Raw genomic sequence first — 18,881 nt, forward strand, 5'->3', positions numbered from 1 at the left:
GTCAGTGCAATGTGTCTAATCTTGACTGGACTCACCTGACTGTATTTGCTGTTCTTGATGTTCCAACCACCCGATGAGGTCAACTTGAGAATCTTTGGTTTCAACTTGTGCCAACTTTTGTGCCTCAGCCTCCGTCACTTCAAAGATCTCTGTCACTTTCATCTGCAACACAACATACAGGGTTAAATCAACAACTTAACTGTTTAGATTAAAGATCAAGGACTCTAGACGAGTCTATTGGAATACAAAATTTGGCAACCTGAATGTTTTAGAATCATTGCAGAATATTTATAGAAAATGAACAGAGGATGAGAGCAAAATATTCTTAACCTATCACCTCTCAAGTACCTATAACTTAATCATCAAAGAACACAATCAATTTGACAAATACAATATTTTTTTAAAATAAAACCTGTGGAAGACCTATTTCTCCACTTTAAGACTATACCTAGCTGTCCTTGATCATTGGACTAAATGATCCCGACTAAAAAAACAGCTATTTTTGTCAGTAACAGAGCTGTCATCATATTCATTCAACACTCATTCTTGCCAATTAACGTTGCTTTCATATATGCACCCTTATGTGACGGCATTGAAAAAAATATCTCATGTTGTTTTAATTTAAAGGCAAAAAAATTAACTGAATGGAAACAATGATTTCAAATGTTTAAGTTCAAAAACAATCTGTACTTCAAATAAACGTACCTTATCATTATCGTCCATGTAGTAAAACGTCATAAGAGCTTCATGGTGGGCCGTGACTTCCAAAATGTTCTCAAAAGTATCATCTGCGATGATTTCACACTTGGAGCCCATGTTGAGACTGGGCCGCTTGTGGATGCCCTTCCCCTTGTCATATTCTGGATCTTTGTCACTGCCGGAGTGGTTGCTACTCTTGGCATGAAGCATTGTGTCTGGTACAGTTTCCTTTGTGGATCCCACTGTGGAAAAAATTGTGTTAAATGTAAGTAAACAAACATTAAGTTAGGGGATTCAAAAATGCACTGAATACATTTTTTTTGCATGTCGTATTGTGTTTCTGCTTTAGATTGCAATTTATATGGCTGGAGGTTAAATTAAAATTGTGCTGAATGATAATAATCAAAAGAAAAAGACTGGAAAGACAAGAGACAGCATAGTAGGACAGAAAGATTTTTTCTACGGAATTGCTTACTTTTAAGGACATAAAAATAAAGCCTTCAAGATATTGAAAAATAGTTGAGAGGCATTCAACCTTAACTAATTTTTTAAATATGTTTGAAGTATTGTTTTCCCTGCCTCCAAAAATTGTCTCCTAAAAATTGAAAAATCTTTCCCAGTGTTAATTTGGCAACTACATTGATGGTTTGTTAGTGTAGCAAACAGATGTTGGATAGAACCAAGACGATCCCAAATCAGCAGTGAGCTCTAACAAAAAAACTCTTTGGCATAGAAGCTCAAAAAGTAAATCTACACAATTGGTCATGGTGTAACACAAGCCTAAGTATGCCTCTAACTCTAACTAATTACCGTAGGCTACTCATATAAACCTATCTTGATGAATTAAAAGAGCTGCTGGTATTTAAGCCAAAAACTCTTACATTCCCATGTAAAGTTTTAGCCAAAACTTTATGTGTAGGAAGAAAACAAGCAGTTGAATTGGCAAGATACTGACTGTGCTGACTGTGCTGCTATCTGTCAATCAAAGATTTATTTCTTTCACCGATATTTTACGAGCCAGACTGAAAGGAGAACTTGCTTCTTACTTCTTTCATTTCACAAAACAATCATAGTAGTACCCTATGAAATACTCCATCTCACAGCAAATCTAATGGGTACACTGTTACTGACCGTTCCCATTGCCCGTTGATCGTTTGCAGTATTAAATTCTAGGCCTAGTTGCCGCTATGTTGTGTTTTATGTGTTGGGAGTGTAATAAACAGGATGAGATTTGATCTATTATGCATAGACTATGATTTAACAAGAGCCAAAACCCGGGTCATCCACTATAAAGGACGAGTCAGAGCTGATATGGAAATTTTACATTGAAACAATTGAATAAGACTTGTTAGATACACTAGAACTCACTTCCACAGTAGGTGGCATCAGTCAGCTGGCAGGTGCAGGCCACACACTCCGTGCTTGGCTCGCTCTTGATGTTGAGGAAATGTTCCAGCTGGTCCATGATGAACTCACAGAACTGCAGGAAGCTCTTGGGCATGAACAGTTTGTTGAAGGCTGCGTAAGCTATCTCGAACGGCAGAGTGTACGGCAACATCATCAATGAGAGGATCTTCATGCCCCTGTATTGGTACAGCCAGTTGACCAGGCCCTTGGTAGTGGCTTCTGTGGCATCGTGGAAAATCTGGGCAATAGACTCTGGCAGAGTGGCACTCTGAGCCTCCTATAGTAAACAAATATTTAGTCGAGAAATTTAATGAATATTACCAGTTATAAGCATTCTTTTTCCTAACCCTTCAAGGGTGTCTTTGATTTTAAACAATCGATCGGTGACATTAAAGGAGTTTTTTCCTGGTATTGAAAAATTGTAATTTTTACATAAGTGTATTAATACCTTGTATAATCAATACAATTGTACATGAAATAATTAAAAACTCTTACATCACATATTTTAAAAAAATCGATAGTAAACAAAAACAATACACTTTTGGAATCCACTGTGCGAGGCGTGACACACTGAGCCGGGATCCTTGCTACGCGACTCTTAAGGCTTTAACTGATTAAAAGGGGTTGTGCAGGGGAAGTGTGAGAGCAAAATTATGTTCAATCGGTTCCTATAAAGAGGAACTTACTCTTAAACTGTCGGCTGGCGATAACACATATTTTTTTTTCATTTCATAAAACAAATTCCCCCGGAGGAAAGTTTATTGTGTCGCTGATGAAGAGTTAAAACCAGAGCATTTTTTAAAGGCTTGCAGTCTCTTTTCTCCATGTATATGCAAGGGGTGAATTGGTACAATACCATAATCAACTGTAATGGTAAATGTTAAGCAGAAACATCGGAACACATTTAAGTGAACCCATCTCTGCTTAGGTTTCACAATTCATCAACCTACTAAATGAGCCACCGACTCACTTAAACCGTTCAATAGAAGATACTGGAATACAGGAATTAACTTACTACAGATTTACTGACCATTCAGACAATCAAGACTCTACTTTAACATCGCTCACCAAAAATAACCCTGTATATTGCCCCTGATTAGGAATCCAAAAGTGTAAAACAGTGGTGTGGTGAAGTTATAATACGCCAGTTCAGTGTTTGTCGTACCTCTCGTTGTAAGAGGCAGTCCATACACTCGGGGTCGTGCTCCGCCTCGTCCTCATCCTCATACTTGGCAGAGATTTGGAACGTGGACTCCACTGCAATGTACCTCGCACACTTGATGAGGTTGTTGGACTGCAGAAACCTGAGAGCGTCGTGAAACCCTTGCATGCACAGCTTGGTCAGGACCTGTAAACCACATAACTAATGATATAGATGTCATGGTAAGCTTGAAAAACTAATAGAGGCTGTGCTATATTTTAACACTATGACATGTGCTCAAGTTTAACAACCAAGGCTAAGTCAAGATACGGCTAAGGTTGAGATATTTAGAATTTGTTAATAAGAATAGACCATTATAGATCTGCTGAAGACAAATTTAAGATATGGTTATGCAGGATATTTTCTTGAATGTGTTTATATCCAAGATTTATATAATATTTTATAAACTTCATAACTACGACAAAGAAGAACGACGATGAATATCTTGCTTGTTCCCTAGCCAAAGTATAAAGTATCTCAAACGGGTTTTGAATAAGCAGGGTGTCTAGTTTATTTCCATTATAAAATTCAAGACTAATTCCAGACTTTTCAAGACTAATTCCAGATTTCTCAAGACTAGTTTTTTCAACAATTAGTGGGTGTTGATACCAAAATGTATCGATTCTCGATTCTTGATACCGATAAATTTACCAATTTTTATAGCTTAACCAAATTTTCTGAATAATACTACACCAACCCCTGTCTTTGTCATAAAGTAGTATTATGATAATGTGGTGTTTTCAAGTAAAGAAATAATGCAGCAATAAAAAGTTCTAACTAGCAAATTTGGTTTTTTTTTATCATAAAATCTTCCACGTACCGTACGTTTAGACATCATCATTGACTGCAGCGGTTACAGAAAACCGGCAAAATCATTAACATTTCCCGCGGCCTTGTAGACATCAATGACATCATCGTCGTCTCCCGAGGACTCAGAAACGTCATCGTCATCGTCCGCGATCGCGGCAAAATAATGAACATTTCCCGCGGCCGTATAGACATCATCGTCGTCTCCCGCGGTCACGGAAACGTCATCGTCGTCTCCCGCGGTAACGGAAACGTCATCGTCATCTCCCACGGTCACGGAAACGTCATCGTCATCTCCCGCGGTCACGGAAACGTCATCGTCGTCGTCCGCGATCGCGGCAAAATAATGAACATTTCCCGCGGCCGTATAGACATCATCGTCGTCTCCCGCGGTCACGGAAACGTCATCGTCGTCTCCCGCGGTAACGGAAACGTCATCGTCATCTCCCACGGTCACGGAAACGTCATCGTCATCTCCCGCGGTCACGGAAACGTCATCGTCGTCGTCCGCGATCGCGACAAAATTATGAACATTTCCCGCGGCCGAGCAGATATCATCGTCGTCTCCCGCGGTCACGGAAACGTCATCGTCATCTCCCTCGATCGTGGCAAAATCATGGACATTTCCCGCGGCCGTGTAGACATCATCCTCGTCTCCCGCGGTCACAGAAACGTCATCGTCATCTCCCGCGGTCACGGAAACGTTATCGTCGTCGTCCGCGATCGTGACAAAATCATGAACATTTCTCGCGGCCGAGCAGATATCGTCGTTGTCTCCCGCGGTCACGGAAACGTCATCGTCGTCTCCCGCAGTCACGGCAAAATCATGAACATTTCCCGCGGCTGTTTAGACATCACCGTCATCTCCCGCGGTCACGGAAACGTTATCGTCGTCGTCCGCGATCACGGCAAAATCATGATCCTTTCCCGCGGCCGTGTAGGCATCATTGTTGTCTCCCGCGGTCACGGAAACGTCATCGTAGTCTCCCGCTGTCACAGAAACGTCATCATCGTCTCTCGTGGTTTCGGAAACGTCATCGTCGTCTCTCGTGGTTTCGGAAACGTCATCGTCGTCGTCCACTATCGCGGCAAAATCGTGAACATTTCCCGAGGCCGTGTAGACATCATCATTGGCTTTTGCGGTTACGTAAACGCAAGACGACGATCGCGGCAAAATCATGAAAATTCCCGACTTCGAAATCAAATTTAAGACTAAATCCCGACTTTTCAAGACCATTTTGAAATTCAATACTAATTCCCGACTTTCCCGATTTTCCCGACTACTAGACACCCTGATAAGATAAATAATTTAATTCAATATCATGTTACTAATGTTACCTGGCATAATATTAGTCCTTTATTCTACCATTAATTAAATCATAATAAAATAGGTTATGTCAACATCAGACTCGCCAAGTTATAATCTCACTGATAAAAAAACAAACACCAATTGGTATAAAAGAAATAAATTAACAGAAAAATAAAACAATATCATACGCTCTAATAACTAAGAATATCACGGGCATTTAATTATTTCAAAACGCATAAAACGCAAATCAAAACGAATCACAGATTTTGGGATAAGAAAAATCGACTAGTTCTAGTTTTTATCTACTAAGTTAATGCTGCAACTTACCTCTGGATTTGGAGGATACAGAATTCTTGCGAACCTGTAGATGTTCTGCTTTGAAACTTCAATACTTGTATTGGCTACGTTTACCTGAAAATATTTGGCAGAGTTAATGGCATTTTATCATTTCATATTTTAATTAACTGTTTTAAATAATTAGAGTGTAAAAAGAATAAATTAAACCCTTTGAACGCCATGGATGGTTGAGTGATTTTGTACACGTTTCCCTCATCTATATGGACCAGCTGTCACCAATTACTAAAAAAAGAACATAGTTGTGTGAGCCAGTCACAGAATGTGCTAGTGTGTAAAATTCTATTTTCTACCTTAGGCCTATATTTTGTTGCTGACAAAGTTGATAGGGCATACTAGTTGCTATAAACTCATAATAGGTCATTCCGTAAAACTTAAAGTTTGTGTATTCAACAGAAGTTGGTAATTTATTTCAGTACAATCTGTCAGTGGCTCACATGTCAACTATGACGATTGCGATTAAAAAACTGGCTATATCTTTTACATGGGGATGTCTAGTTGCATCAATAGTCAAAGCCGCGGGTACAAGCTAGTTGAAATATAATATAAACAGTTCTATATCGCTCACTTAGTTAATGTTTGTAAAGACAAAGACCGGTTACTCACGTGGAAGAGCTGGGAGGAAGTGTCCCGAGGACAAATGTCCGTCTCGCCACAGAAGGGACTGACTGTGATGGTGTTCTCATCTAGAGTCACCAGGTTGTTGCTGAACCCTCCGTCCATGTAATACACTCCGTGGAACTTTGGTGGGTGAGAGCCGGAGAAGAACGGCACAAATGCACTGGCAAGCAGGGCCTACAAAACAAAAAGCTACAGTTAGTCAAACGGCACTGCAGTCAGTAGACGGATAGGCTAACAGCCGCTAACTTGTACCTAAATATTTTGTTCCTCGTTTTGGTTTGGTATGTTACACAAAATTATAATGAAATGGGAAGGTAGTGTTATAGTTAATTACCATATTACATTTGGGTCTTGCTACATATTTCAATTGTGGAAAACCACAGTTTAGGTAACGTTGGGTTAGGTTAGTCAATCAGCAGGGTCTTGAATAATCATTAAAAAATTTGAAGCGTTTTATCTACTTCAAGTTCACATGTTGAGGATAGTTTGATAAGGTAAGATCAACCCATAAATCAAAACTGTAAATGCTCAAAGCTCGACAAGTGTCTTTTTGGTTGAATCATTACAAAATAAAAATGAGCACTTTATGTGTGAACCAATAATCCTTCCAGATAACTTGTAAATCTGAGGCTGTAAATATGCATGAACACAGGTTTTTATTAAATTAAGGGTCAACCGTTCATCTCCTGAAATGAACGAAACAATATTTGCTGCATTCAGGAGTGGCGCGATAAGATTTTAAAAATAAACGTAAATAGATATACCGTATGTAGATAGACGTTGTTAAAACTTAGTATATACAATGGTTTTTACCTGGACGAGGTCTTCCTTGCTGTAGAACTTGGAGACAATGACATTCTTGAACCCTGGCAGTCTGGTGAGTGAGATATGTAGCTTGCCACTGACCTTCAAATGGGCGTCGTCTGGCAGGTTCTGGAACAAATGGTACATGTAGACTTGCATTAGAGTTTAATATATTCACAAACAACTCTCCACTGGGTACTTTTTCCAAGTGGATCAATGAAAAATGTCCACCAAATTAATATTTTGAATAAGTATTCATATTATATAGAATTTTCCTTTTGCCTTTCTCAAAAATCAGTGTTTATTTACTTTTCCAAGGTAATCACCATTCCCCATTAACAACACAGTAAATATGTTTAATAAATCTCAAAAACAGTGGAGGTTATCATAGTTATTTCGGTTAAAGAATTTATAATGATATCAATTTACCTTTCTAAGGCCCTCAGCCAAAACATCTTGCAGGTTGAAGCTGGGACTGAAGGGGCCGAGTGTTCTCTTACGAGCGAGGCACACTAGGTTCAACACATCACTTGTAATGGCACCTGCAAACATAAGATACAACTATGAAATAACTTTAAACCATCAAATATAGTGGAAGTATTTAACAAAACAAATTGTTCGCTACACTACTGTGAAATGACCTGTTTTTCGTTACATGTTTATCACCTGCGAAAATGCATCATTACATTGTTTACTGTGGCAAAAGAATGTTTACCAAGCGAAAGTAATGTTTATTATCGTATTTGGATTTTGCCAATGTAAACAAACTAAGATTTGCTATTGTTTAGTCAACTGTCTCAATTTTCAACAACCAAAACTGTACAACCAAAGTAAATTGAAGGCATAAACTAAAAGTGCTATGAGTTTTGTCAATGTCTGTTTTAATTAAGAAAATAATTACGCTAGTCTTTGTAGTGTAGCGAAAAATAATGCTCAAAACACGAGTGAAAGTGGGTCTATACATAATTTGGACCATTTAAAGTGCTCGATTGGTACCGGTATCAAATATAAAATGACTCTCTTTCTACTCTTGTTATGAAATATACTATTCTAAAGAAATCTAAAACATCTACATACAATACATTCTTTTTGTATTATTACATTTTAACCACCACACCGGTAGGCTAATTATATTCAATTAAAACCAATTAAAACAATAAACATGACTAATAGCAATGGTTATGGAACTAAGACAGAGATAGATGTGTCCTATGATACACGAGGCAACAATAAACCATAGTACAAGTACATAGTCTTGATGTGTACCTATCACGTATCTTGCATCACCAGTCCAAAATTCACAATGAATAATCAATCTCCCAGTGTATTATTTTGCAATAAAAACATTACATAAGAGATAAAAGGTTAGTCTTTATCAGTATAAAAACAGTACCCGATCTTAACAAAAGTTTGTTATTGAAAATAGCGAATTAAACAATGTGACCTCATTTTTGCGACAAATGATTTTTAATACAGTACCACATTGAAAATAGACACATTTACATGTCATCAACTACATAAAAGGTTTCATAACAGGGTACAGAGTTTTGCAGAGGTCAATTAAGTCACCAAGGCTGCCTAGTTGACAGTAGCGACCTTGGTTCCCTTTGTTATCAATGCGTCACTGATAAGATCTGCCTACTTCATTTAACAGAGTAAAGAACATAGAGGATCAATCGAACATTATTAGACTGAGAAATTGGATGGATCTTGATTTTTTAGGCAATTGTGATTCTGTCCCATGAGATTTGAAATTACAAAAGTTACATTGCCTTAATTTTATCCTTGTGGGGAATCATGTCAAAATAATATCGTTACTACTTCATTTTAATAGCGCATTCGCGTGAAAATGCACCGTTTTTATTTATTTGCTTACAGCAATGCGACATTTATATTTGAGTAAAGTAGTTGCAAGAAAATGTAAAGTAGGGTTACTCCAAAAACATTCATTCAAACAACCTTATTTTGCGTTTGCGATGTGATTTAAATAGAAATGTAGATAAGAGAACATTATCTGACTCCTCGAGAATGTGTTACAAGATTGATAGCATTGACGTCAATAAGGCAAATGAAAGAACAAAATCTAAATGCCGATTAAGGACGAATTGATAAGATCGAGCTGAGCCAAATTTGATGTAGGCCTAAACAAACATAATAACTTAAACTACGCAAAGGCTCTACCATTGCACAGCTTTAAACCAAAGACTAAAGAATTCTCTTATCTCGTCTGTATTTATTTAGTCACATAAACTTCACATTACTTCCCATTGTTTGAACGACGGGGACCGGGGCTTAGCTAACAAAACAGCTAACTAAACCAATACCATTCCCGATTACAGTGTCGTTGAAAACAATAGATTAAGTATGACTAAGACATGAGTTATAAGGCGAACCGAGCTCCGTATTCAGCGTTTTTCGTAATTGCGTTGTCCGATATTTGAACATGAATCGACTCGCGTGTACTGACACCTGACCAAATGACCTCTAGAAAGCTGAGTCGTTCGTCGTCAACACACCTGGGTCATGGTACTAGAACTCTCGGTTATAATTCTACCTCGGCCGTGCTGCGCAATAGAAATTAATTATCGGCAATCCAAGCTGTGTTTTGGATGGATAGGACTTCAAACGAGACCGACCACCGACGCACAAAAGTTAATATTTTGCGTGTCAAATTAGTGGGATATTAATTAATGCCTATCCAGTCTGAAAATTAGTTAAGCTCTCCCGCGAACACTTATCCCAACTTCAACCTTGTGCTTTGATTTCTGTTGATTTTGGAATCGGCGATACACATGCCCACCAGCCCACCGTACGTAACTCCCCATGTGGTCCGAACATGTGATCATCTATATGGGAAACGGAGAACTGGCCACCTCTGGCCCTAATCCGCTTATAGAAGTTTGGTTAGGTTAGGTTAGGTTAGGTTAGGTTATATAAATATGGCCCCTGAATTTACGACCAGTAGCCAGGACCCCTACACTCATCTATATACATGGGTATTATCTGTTGATCTTATCTAAGCCCTAGCGGTCAAGGAAACACTCATGGACATCGTGCTACAAAGTCAATTAGCGTTTCCCAACACATCTTGATAGTTTGCTAATTGATTCTTATCTACTCAATTACATTACAATATGCCTACTAACATAAATCATGAAACAAGGTGCATGGCAATATTTCAGGAGAAGACTGCAGTTCCGTGTACATCCTACTCAAAAATAGTATGTAACTATCTATCTATATATTAATAGGCAAACATGTTTCTTTAAAACCTTTTTTCTCAGCTCGTGTTCATCGTAGGGAAAATCTACGCATACCGTTAAAAAACTATTTTTCTGTAGGTGTGCAGAATCCCTTTATAAATTTAAATAGGCTCAAAGATAAGCACAAAAAATGAGTTTAAAATTTTGAAAATATTAACATGGATCTTATGCGTTGCCATGCTGGTAACGAAATATAAACAGAAAACCAAAACAAATGGAAGAAACTCAAATCACATGTTTTATTTACAGTGTGGGGTGAAAATAGATAAGTGAGTACATTACGTATTTTTGGTCGAGTTTCGACCACTGGACGACCTCTCGTTTATATTAATACACATCGATGTTTTGACATTTCAATTAAAAAAATAATCATGCGTTATTTTCCGATCCAATCAATCAATCAATTAATCAATTGTTTAAGATGGGGACGCCACTATGTGCATATTTTAACCCAAATATGAGTGCAGGATGAGTGGCGCGATCTTGTAGTCTTGTTAGTGACTAAGGCCGACTAATATTGTAGTGACATGTTCCTTAGACACAGCTGTTAATTAATAGCCCATACAGCTAATGGTAACTAAGGGACCTACAGTTTATAGTGGAATCCGTTTTAAGTTTTAAGCCAAAAAGTACCATGCCAATGTCTACGAAACCGAATCTCCTGAGTAGCAAATGAACTGTTAAGCTAGGCGCCCACCGGGCAACCCAGCGGGTGACGCGGCGCGGCGCGGCACGGCGCGACGCGGAGAAAAACTTCCGTCCGCTTCTCCAGGGTTCGCGCCCACCAAGCAACTCTAGCGGAAGCGCGGGGCAGCGCGGAGAATTATTCTTTTGGAGGGGATGCACAGTGCACTTCGATTCGGACCCGAACACTCCCGAAGGGCTCACGATACTTTCCGAAAACACCCGAATGAGCGGCAGACGAGGGGCAGACGCCGTTTCCGTGCCTCTACCCCGCGCCCACCAGGCAACTCAACGGAGGCGCCGCAACACGAGAGGAAGAAATTCTCCACCGAATTCTCACTGCCGGATTCGAGAAGAAGTTTTTTTTCCGCGCCGCGTTGCGCCACCCGCTGGGTTGCTAGGTGGGCGTCAGTCCATAAGATAACATGGCACGGATACGTGGCAACTTTTTTCCACGGCGTCGGCCGCGCCGCGTCACCCGCTGAGTTGCCCGGTGGGCGCCTAGCTTTAGAGTATGGAAACCCAAAAATATACTCGGCCTAATGCGTTCTGTATATCCGACATGTGAGATGAGAGATGCTCAATACAAGGTCGTGTAACAGAAGCCATTGTCAGACGCGTGACGGTCCTACGTCTGAGGTCACGTGGCCAAACATGGCTTCCTGCTATATCAGATACTGTTATCACACAGCTGATAACACGATAATCTCATCTGGAAAACAGCTAAGAACGGCCAGGAGAAAGTTGGTACTACGAGGAATCCACGGAGCAGGGATATTGTCAGAAAATAAACATGCAAAACTAATCGGTCAAGATTAGTTGGCCAGTTCTAAGAGGACTTAATCATTATAGACTTATCGTTTGCTTGATAAAGAACTGTCACAAAATATATTGGCATATAATCAATTTTATGACATACAAGAATCCGATATACATAACCAGGACTGTTAATGATAGTAAGTAATATTGAAAAGATTTGTCCATAAAAAAGATAAAATTCAAGAGATGGTTTATGAACATGGTTTTCAAAGAACTGATAAAATGTAAACAAATAAGAAATGCCAATAGAGTAATTAACAATAATTAATTAATACAACATATGATTTAGGCCTAAAAGGCAGGCAGTAGATAGTATAATTGACTATATATACCTACAGTAGGTATAATAGTCAATGATAGTATACAGAGAACTTCTAACAAGGGTCGATGAGATTGACTGTTCATCTCTAATTGTGCGATTGTGCATAGTATTCAAGAAGTAAAATGACTTATGTACATCAGCTATTTGCTAAACTTAAAAACACTCATCGTGTCGTTTTACTATAGTAGGCAAATCAGTGGAATACCCTATCTATTCTAACCATAGCAAGAGATAATGTTTAATCTATGGCTAAGTTATGGTATTATATTCAGATTGTAGGCTACCGGTATAGGTTATTTATAATAACATAGCCTAAATGGAATTTCGATTTGAAATGAAATAAGTTCGTCGTCAAAGGTTGTCCTGAGAAAAGTCAGTAGGCCGGAGCTTTTTGATGATACTAAATACGAATCTGGACCCACACAGCTGTCCCTGATCATTGGGTTCTAAATAAATTATCCTGACTGATGAAACATAAAACAGCTCTGATCTAAGTCAGTAACTTAACAAAGCTACAAATATCATCTCAGACCATTCTACGATTCTACACTTATCCTTCACTCATATTTGGGTTAAAATACGCAAGAGCGATTCAAGAACCCGACCCCACCTCAATTATTGTTGTAATGTTGTAATGATAAATGATACAGTAATAAATTGAATATGAAGGTTATAATTAATGTAAGCCTAGCCTATTCCATTGATAAATCAACGGTAAAATCGTTATCATCTTGTAGATAAATCTATAGCCTACTACAGTACTGTACCGGTAACTTGATAGATAAATTATCATCTTTGTATAAATAGGCCTATTGTAATTTTTCCAAACTATGATAATGAATGAGCTATGTAGTGAGGATTGTGTTATATATGGGAGTGATAATAAACGCTTTCCTCTTTATTTATCACAGGTAGGCATTTGGCCTTGACCAGGTTTTCAGGCCTACGACCTTGAATATAAACGAATCAGCTGATTGTATCTGGACAGCTGGAACGACTGACCTACTGGCGTCGTTGGTCGTTGTCGGATAAGTAACGTTGAGAGGTTATGTTTACTTACTGATTGGCAAATCGCACAGTAGAAAACAGGCAGCGATTCCACCAGCAGATGCACCAGATATTCTGTTCAGCAGAAGGTGAGGAGCATATTTCTTGAAGCACACTGCAACTCCGACGTGATATATGCCGAGAAACCCACATCCCGCGAACGACAAGTTCATTTTCCTATTCATTCTACGATTCACTAAACTCTCACTTGACATTGTTTGAGTAATTGGACACTGAGGGATAGCCATGCTAAATTCACTCGCGTTTGACGACGATTGCAGTAAAAACCAACCACTTGTAAGCTAGGTTATTTTAACGGTTTCGCCAAATAACGCAATTTCAGCAAACACTTCCGTTCACTAAGCGAAGTGTCTACTGAACTACGTACGGCTCCTTCCTCTCGACTGACTAGTAAACCTTCACGCGACTAGTTTTGTTCAGCTTATCTACATAGATAACGAAACAATATTCGCGTTATAGATTTACTACGGACGAGCTCGAGAAAACACTCATCTGACGTCGCAGCGCAAACTAACTAACTAAACTAACCGTTCTCCCTCCTCACTTCCTATTGGTCGATCGCAGTGGCACTACCGCACTAGTGGCAGTGGTGTGGTTTCTGCTGCCCCCCACCACTACACCGAAGCGCCGCAAGCGACATCTATTGCGGCAGTTGTGAACAAACAAACACTCATTGTAGTTAGTGAAAGTGGGATATTTCATGTTTCATTGTTACCCTTTTGTCAGCCAGAATACTTCGAAATAATTTTAATTGCTACACTTTTATATGTTATAGGCTGGTGTCACGCAATGTCAGTAGAATCCTGGAATTAACTTATAACAGCTTTTAATTTTGTAAAAAAATAAAACTACATATTTGACACTTTTTAAACTAATAACATATCTTGGAATTTTTGCACATTTTTGTCCAATCAGTTAAAATACTCTTATTCAAAATTTCAATTAACATTGCAAATGAACGATACGAAAGGAGGGAGCTTAGGAAAATGTATAAAAAAGACGATGACTACAGAAGAAGCCGATCTATTATGCTATCAACATTCATCTTCGCCTGCGTCTTTATGGTGTGTCAGCGTCTTAAAAATCTAATCTAATTTAATCAGTGTTATACAATATTGTAAAAATTTCAAATCATATTAAAAGTTGTTGTGTCTAAATATAATGGTACTATAGCGAAAAATGATACAAAACAAATGAAAAATTTGTTTAGTTCCACATTTGATTTTACCTTGCTTTAATTCCATAATTTCAATAAATAACTCGAGCACGATAAAAGTTCACATCATATCCAAGGGCATATATCAGAATCAGATGATGCAAGTTGCTCATTTATAATTTTTTTTGTCAGGGACTGGAGATAACTTAGCTAAATTGCAAGAGGAAGCATTTTTAATTACATGTAAACAAACGGATTATTTTTTAACCTCGAAATTCGATAACAGATAACTTAACCTTGGTTAAAACGATAGGCCTAGTAACAATTTTTCCATTATTGTTACAGTTAAGTGTTACTCTATTACACATCATACCATCAACGCCATTAACATGTAATGTGGCAATTTCATCACATGGTTAAGTTTACCAAAAAATAGTTGCAATGTTATTAGTTCAGTGTTGGGAAGTAGCGCGCTACAAGTAGCGACGCTACAGTAGCGCGCTACTTTTTTTGTAGCGTTAGCTGTAGCGTCGCTACTTTTAAGATTTTGTAGCTTTAGCTGTAGCTAGCTACATTTTTAAAGTAGTTGTAGCGGAATTTTAGCTACTTTTCTCGCTACATTAACATTGTTTGAGATAGTGATTTTTACCATAACCTCAACCTTACGTGAAACAACATCTTTCAAACTGAGATTTTCAAAACAATCAGGCCTACTTTCTTGGCTTCATACAGCTGGTTGCAGCCGTTTCATTCCCTATTACAACGTTGTGTGGACATGGAGGCCATCAAATTAGTGTTATCCACATTTTTAGCTCTCGTTTCCTTAACTTACTACTCTATGATTACTGTCAGATAAAATAAAATAGCTAGTTGCAGACGACGTTTAAACGTTACCGGTACCAGTGACAAGACAAGCTATTAAATGCTTGCAAGTGATTGACAGGGAAAATAGTAATCAATTTAGTTTCTTTGTTATATAGGCCTATCGATAGTGTTTTAACTAGGGTTTTAATGGAAACCAACACTAAACCTTAAAATAATGAGAAAGCTGGTATATCAACCTTTGCTTCAGCTGTTGATTGTGGTTCATCGTCATAAGCCCTTCCTTGGTTAGATTACAAAGATTTTTCAAAGGTTTACTAAATTGACAAAGAGGAAATTACCTGATGAGATTTAAGATATGCCTAGACTACATGATAATTGTAACGAAAAAATCTCCATATAACATGAAACTTACATTTAAAAAATAGCATAGTTTGCTCCTGCTATCAGCTCTTGTATTGGACTATTCCTAGGCTATGCTATGGTTTAACACGAATACCAAGTTCAATTATTAGGAATGTATCTGTTTAGTCCTTGCAAGAACAAAGCTACTATAGCCAACTTGTTACACAGCCAGGTAGGCCTACATGTTATGTTTACTTTACAAATTTCAACATGTTTAAATTAAAAACCGATTTCAGGATAAGTTGCTGAATACTGTTTTCTGTACCAACTAGGTTGAAGCACAATTTGCCCTATGCATGATGACAATAAAGGACGATTTCTTGACATTGAAAAGTGTTATTCATAGAACAAGTAACTTATCACTATGGTTAAAAGTTATAGCAATGTTGTTTTTAACATTAAAAGTAAAGAAAGGCAATAAACTCCAATTTCAATAGGCTAGGCTCTGTAACACAAAAAAGTATTTTTAAATAATCGTTTTACAGTTTAAGTGGTCTTTAATTGTTGATATAAGACATCTATAAATGAATCTATATTAAAGAAATAAAATGAGCTTTTAAAATATAGTTTGGTTGTACTGTATGTCCTTTGAACTTAATAAAACTTACATATAAGATGCTTAAAAATAATGCAATATTTAAAAATAAGTACTAAATATGATGGGACGCCCAACTATTTGATGCTGTTGTTCTAATGTTAGGTTTATAACGCCAACAAATTAAATAAAATCTAGGAATAATTTGTTTTCCAAGTAATGTTAGAACTTATATAACTACATAACTCACATAATTAGTAATGTTAGAATAGGTACTGACATTTCTTGTTTAAATGTTTGTTCAATAAAAATGTTGTTGCAACTAATTTTACATTTACCTAATGTGCATGGAATAAAAAGTAACGTCTTTGGGAAAGTAGCTAAAATTGTAGCTGTAGCTACATTTTATTGTAGCTGTAGTTGTAGCTAGCTACTTTTTCGGAACTGTAGCTGTAGCTGTAGCTAAGCTACTTTTTTGGAAATATGTAGCAGTAGTTGTAGCTAGCTACATTTTAAAAGTAGCTTCCCCAACACTAAATCGTATCAAGATAGAAGTGTCAAAAACCTTGCTCATATCACGACTTTATTATGTATTGGTTTGCATATAATATTTGGTTATAGTTTATGACGAGAGAAGCTATGAGTATTTTCTTCCCTTCACCTTTTCTCGTGCTGTGTGCGTTTTTGAGCCCAGGAAACTAAAATAATTTGGAATCGCTGTTTTTAAACTTATGACAAAAAGGGTTTCGTATCTTTTGTACCTATACTAATTTTATCTCATATAAGTAGGCCTACTATTGCAAACAAAATACTGTCTCTTTTACAATTCCAATAGCTTGTAAATACCTTACTGGCGTCAAATAACGGAAGACCCCACTTCTGTATTTCTTACATATACGCGATCCATTTGCATTGTTGAACTCGTTACAGGATCGCAGCCTCAATGGATGGTTCAAGTGGCGTCGTAGTGGCGGTCCTTGACCTTGGGTGTGACGTCACAATGTCAATCAGCTGTTGATAACAGACACACCTCTTCACTATTCACTGATGAGTTGATAACGTAGAGATGTCGCGACCTGAGTAAACACAAACATCGCCAAGTCAATGAGCGAAGTAGTAAACATGTTTGTCTCTTGAAACGTCAATTGGCATTACCTTCACACAACAGTTGAACGTCGCAACAACAAAACACACCTTTAGTGGCATACATAATCGATTGTCATCCAAGAAAATGTTCAAGTTGGAACCGCAAAAGGAAAACAAGTTGTACAGAAAGTGTTTCAAACACATTGGCATTTTTAAATGTTGTTTAGGACGGTATCAATCCAGGTTTAGTTACTATCCAACGTTGGCATTTTCTTACAGACCTACTGTGCAACATTAATTGGTGTTCTAGTAGAATCGATCTAGATTCGAATCGAACTAGCGACTTTCGTAATTGGAAGAGAGCATATAACCACTTATCAACACAATTCGACATATTTTTGTGTGTTGAAACCATCGAGAGAGCAGGTGTCGAAAGTCGAAAGCAACTTTAATCGGGAAACGGAAGCCTGGCGAGCTCTGGCCCTAATCCGGGGTCGAACCCTTTTACGCTTCATTAGGCTTCAGTTCGCACACCAACTAGCTTTCCCCCCAAGAATACCTCTCTCCCCAAAAAGTACCTAACCCGTGGGTAAGAGAAGAGGATGACTTTGGTGCCCCGGTGGGGGAGGGGTGCAAAGGGCAATGGCTTTGAGGAGGAAACACTTCCGTTACTGAGAGGGCAACTGATGGGATAGTGACCTTCCTAGAATTGAATTCTTATTGTTGAGATATTAAGTTAAACAAAATGTATTGCAGCCAATTCTTTGAATCACTAGAGTAATAGCATAAAGACGATTCAGGAAATGAGCTAGCTATTTCCGTCTTAAATCAAACTTAAGCATGAGTAATATATGGACGGCTCAGGAAATTGCCAAATAGTTTATAATACATAGTTGTTTCTAGCCTTTATATTTTCTACTCCCTTAGTGCACTGTTTTATTTTACAATAAAAACCAAAAACTTAGCTGTGTTTTTTTTTGGGAATTTTATTATCACTTCATTATTATTGTATATTCAGGGGTGCCCATCCCCCCCTAGACTCATGACGCACCCCCCCCCCCCAATTGAGCAACAGCCCCCCCCCCCCACAACCATAAATGATGTACACAACAAATGAGAAACACTATTCCCCCGCCCAGCACTATTTTTAAACTTATAAAAGAAGTTTTATTAATTTTTTTTTAGATATATAAAATTCAAACCCAGTTAATCTATATAAATTAAGTTATAGTTTTGTCTGTACATTGCTCAGAATTATACATATATTGGGTTATTTATGTTTTATACATTGAAGAAGTTGAAAAATGTCTTATCTCAATTTATGTCCGTCTGTCACGGCCCAGAAGGCATTTTATGCAGCATACTCTAAAGAAAATTAGAGTACCGATTATGATTCTAATGGTTTAATTGTATCCATCGGATTGGCGAGAGAGTCCTCATAGCCATTAAAATATGGCCTTACTATTTTGGAAATAAAATAACGGACGATCAAAAACCCAATTTTGTTTGATTTTTCTAG

At 37.9% G+C, this 18,881-nt stretch overlaps 1 protein-coding gene across 1 annotated transcript; it reads right to left on the reverse strand.

Annotated features, from left to right (window-relative positions):
- On the reverse strand, window positions 1-13,866 carry LOC128985968 (1-acylglycerol-3-phosphate O-acyltransferase Pnpla3-like). Its single transcript, XM_054405993.1, has 9 exons — window positions 13,351-13,866; window positions 7,632-7,744; window positions 7,212-7,331; window positions 6,384-6,572; window positions 5,751-5,834; window positions 3,272-3,454; window positions 2,068-2,383; window positions 706-941; window positions 1-162 (listed from the first exon to the last, which is right to left on the reverse strand). Exons 1-9 carry the CDS (start codon window positions 13,583-13,585, stop codon window positions 16-18), a joined length of 1,623 nt encoding a protein of 540 aa, XP_054261968.1. The 5' UTR covers window positions 13,586-13,866; the 3' UTR covers window positions 1-15.
- Between the last annotated feature and the right edge of the window lie 5,015 nt (window positions 13,867-18,881).

This window comes from Macrosteles quadrilineatus, unplaced genomic scaffold, assembly GCF_028750875.1.
Source record: "Macrosteles quadrilineatus isolate MER2022 unplaced genomic scaffold, UCM_ALF_1.0 Scaffold_2__2_contigs__length_208266976, whole genome shotgun sequence".
Lineage (NCBI taxonomy): Eukaryota > Metazoa > Arthropoda > Insecta > Hemiptera > Cicadellidae > Macrosteles > Macrosteles quadrilineatus.

Excerpts from the sequence above, each read along its gene's own strand:
- LOC128985968 (XM_054405993.1), bottom strand. The coding sequence starts at position 13,585 with ATGGCTATCCCTCAGTGTCCAATTACTCAAACAATGTCAAGTGAGAGT. Across the intron at positions 7,745-13,350 it reads ACTGTGCGATTTGCCAATCA|GTGCCATTACAAGTGATGTG; the intron begins GTAAGTAAACAT and ends TTATGTTTGCAG. Across the intron at positions 2,384-3,271 it reads ACTGCCTCTTACAACGAGAG|GAGGCTCAGAGTGCCACTCT; the intron begins GTACGACAAACA and ends TGTTTACTATAG.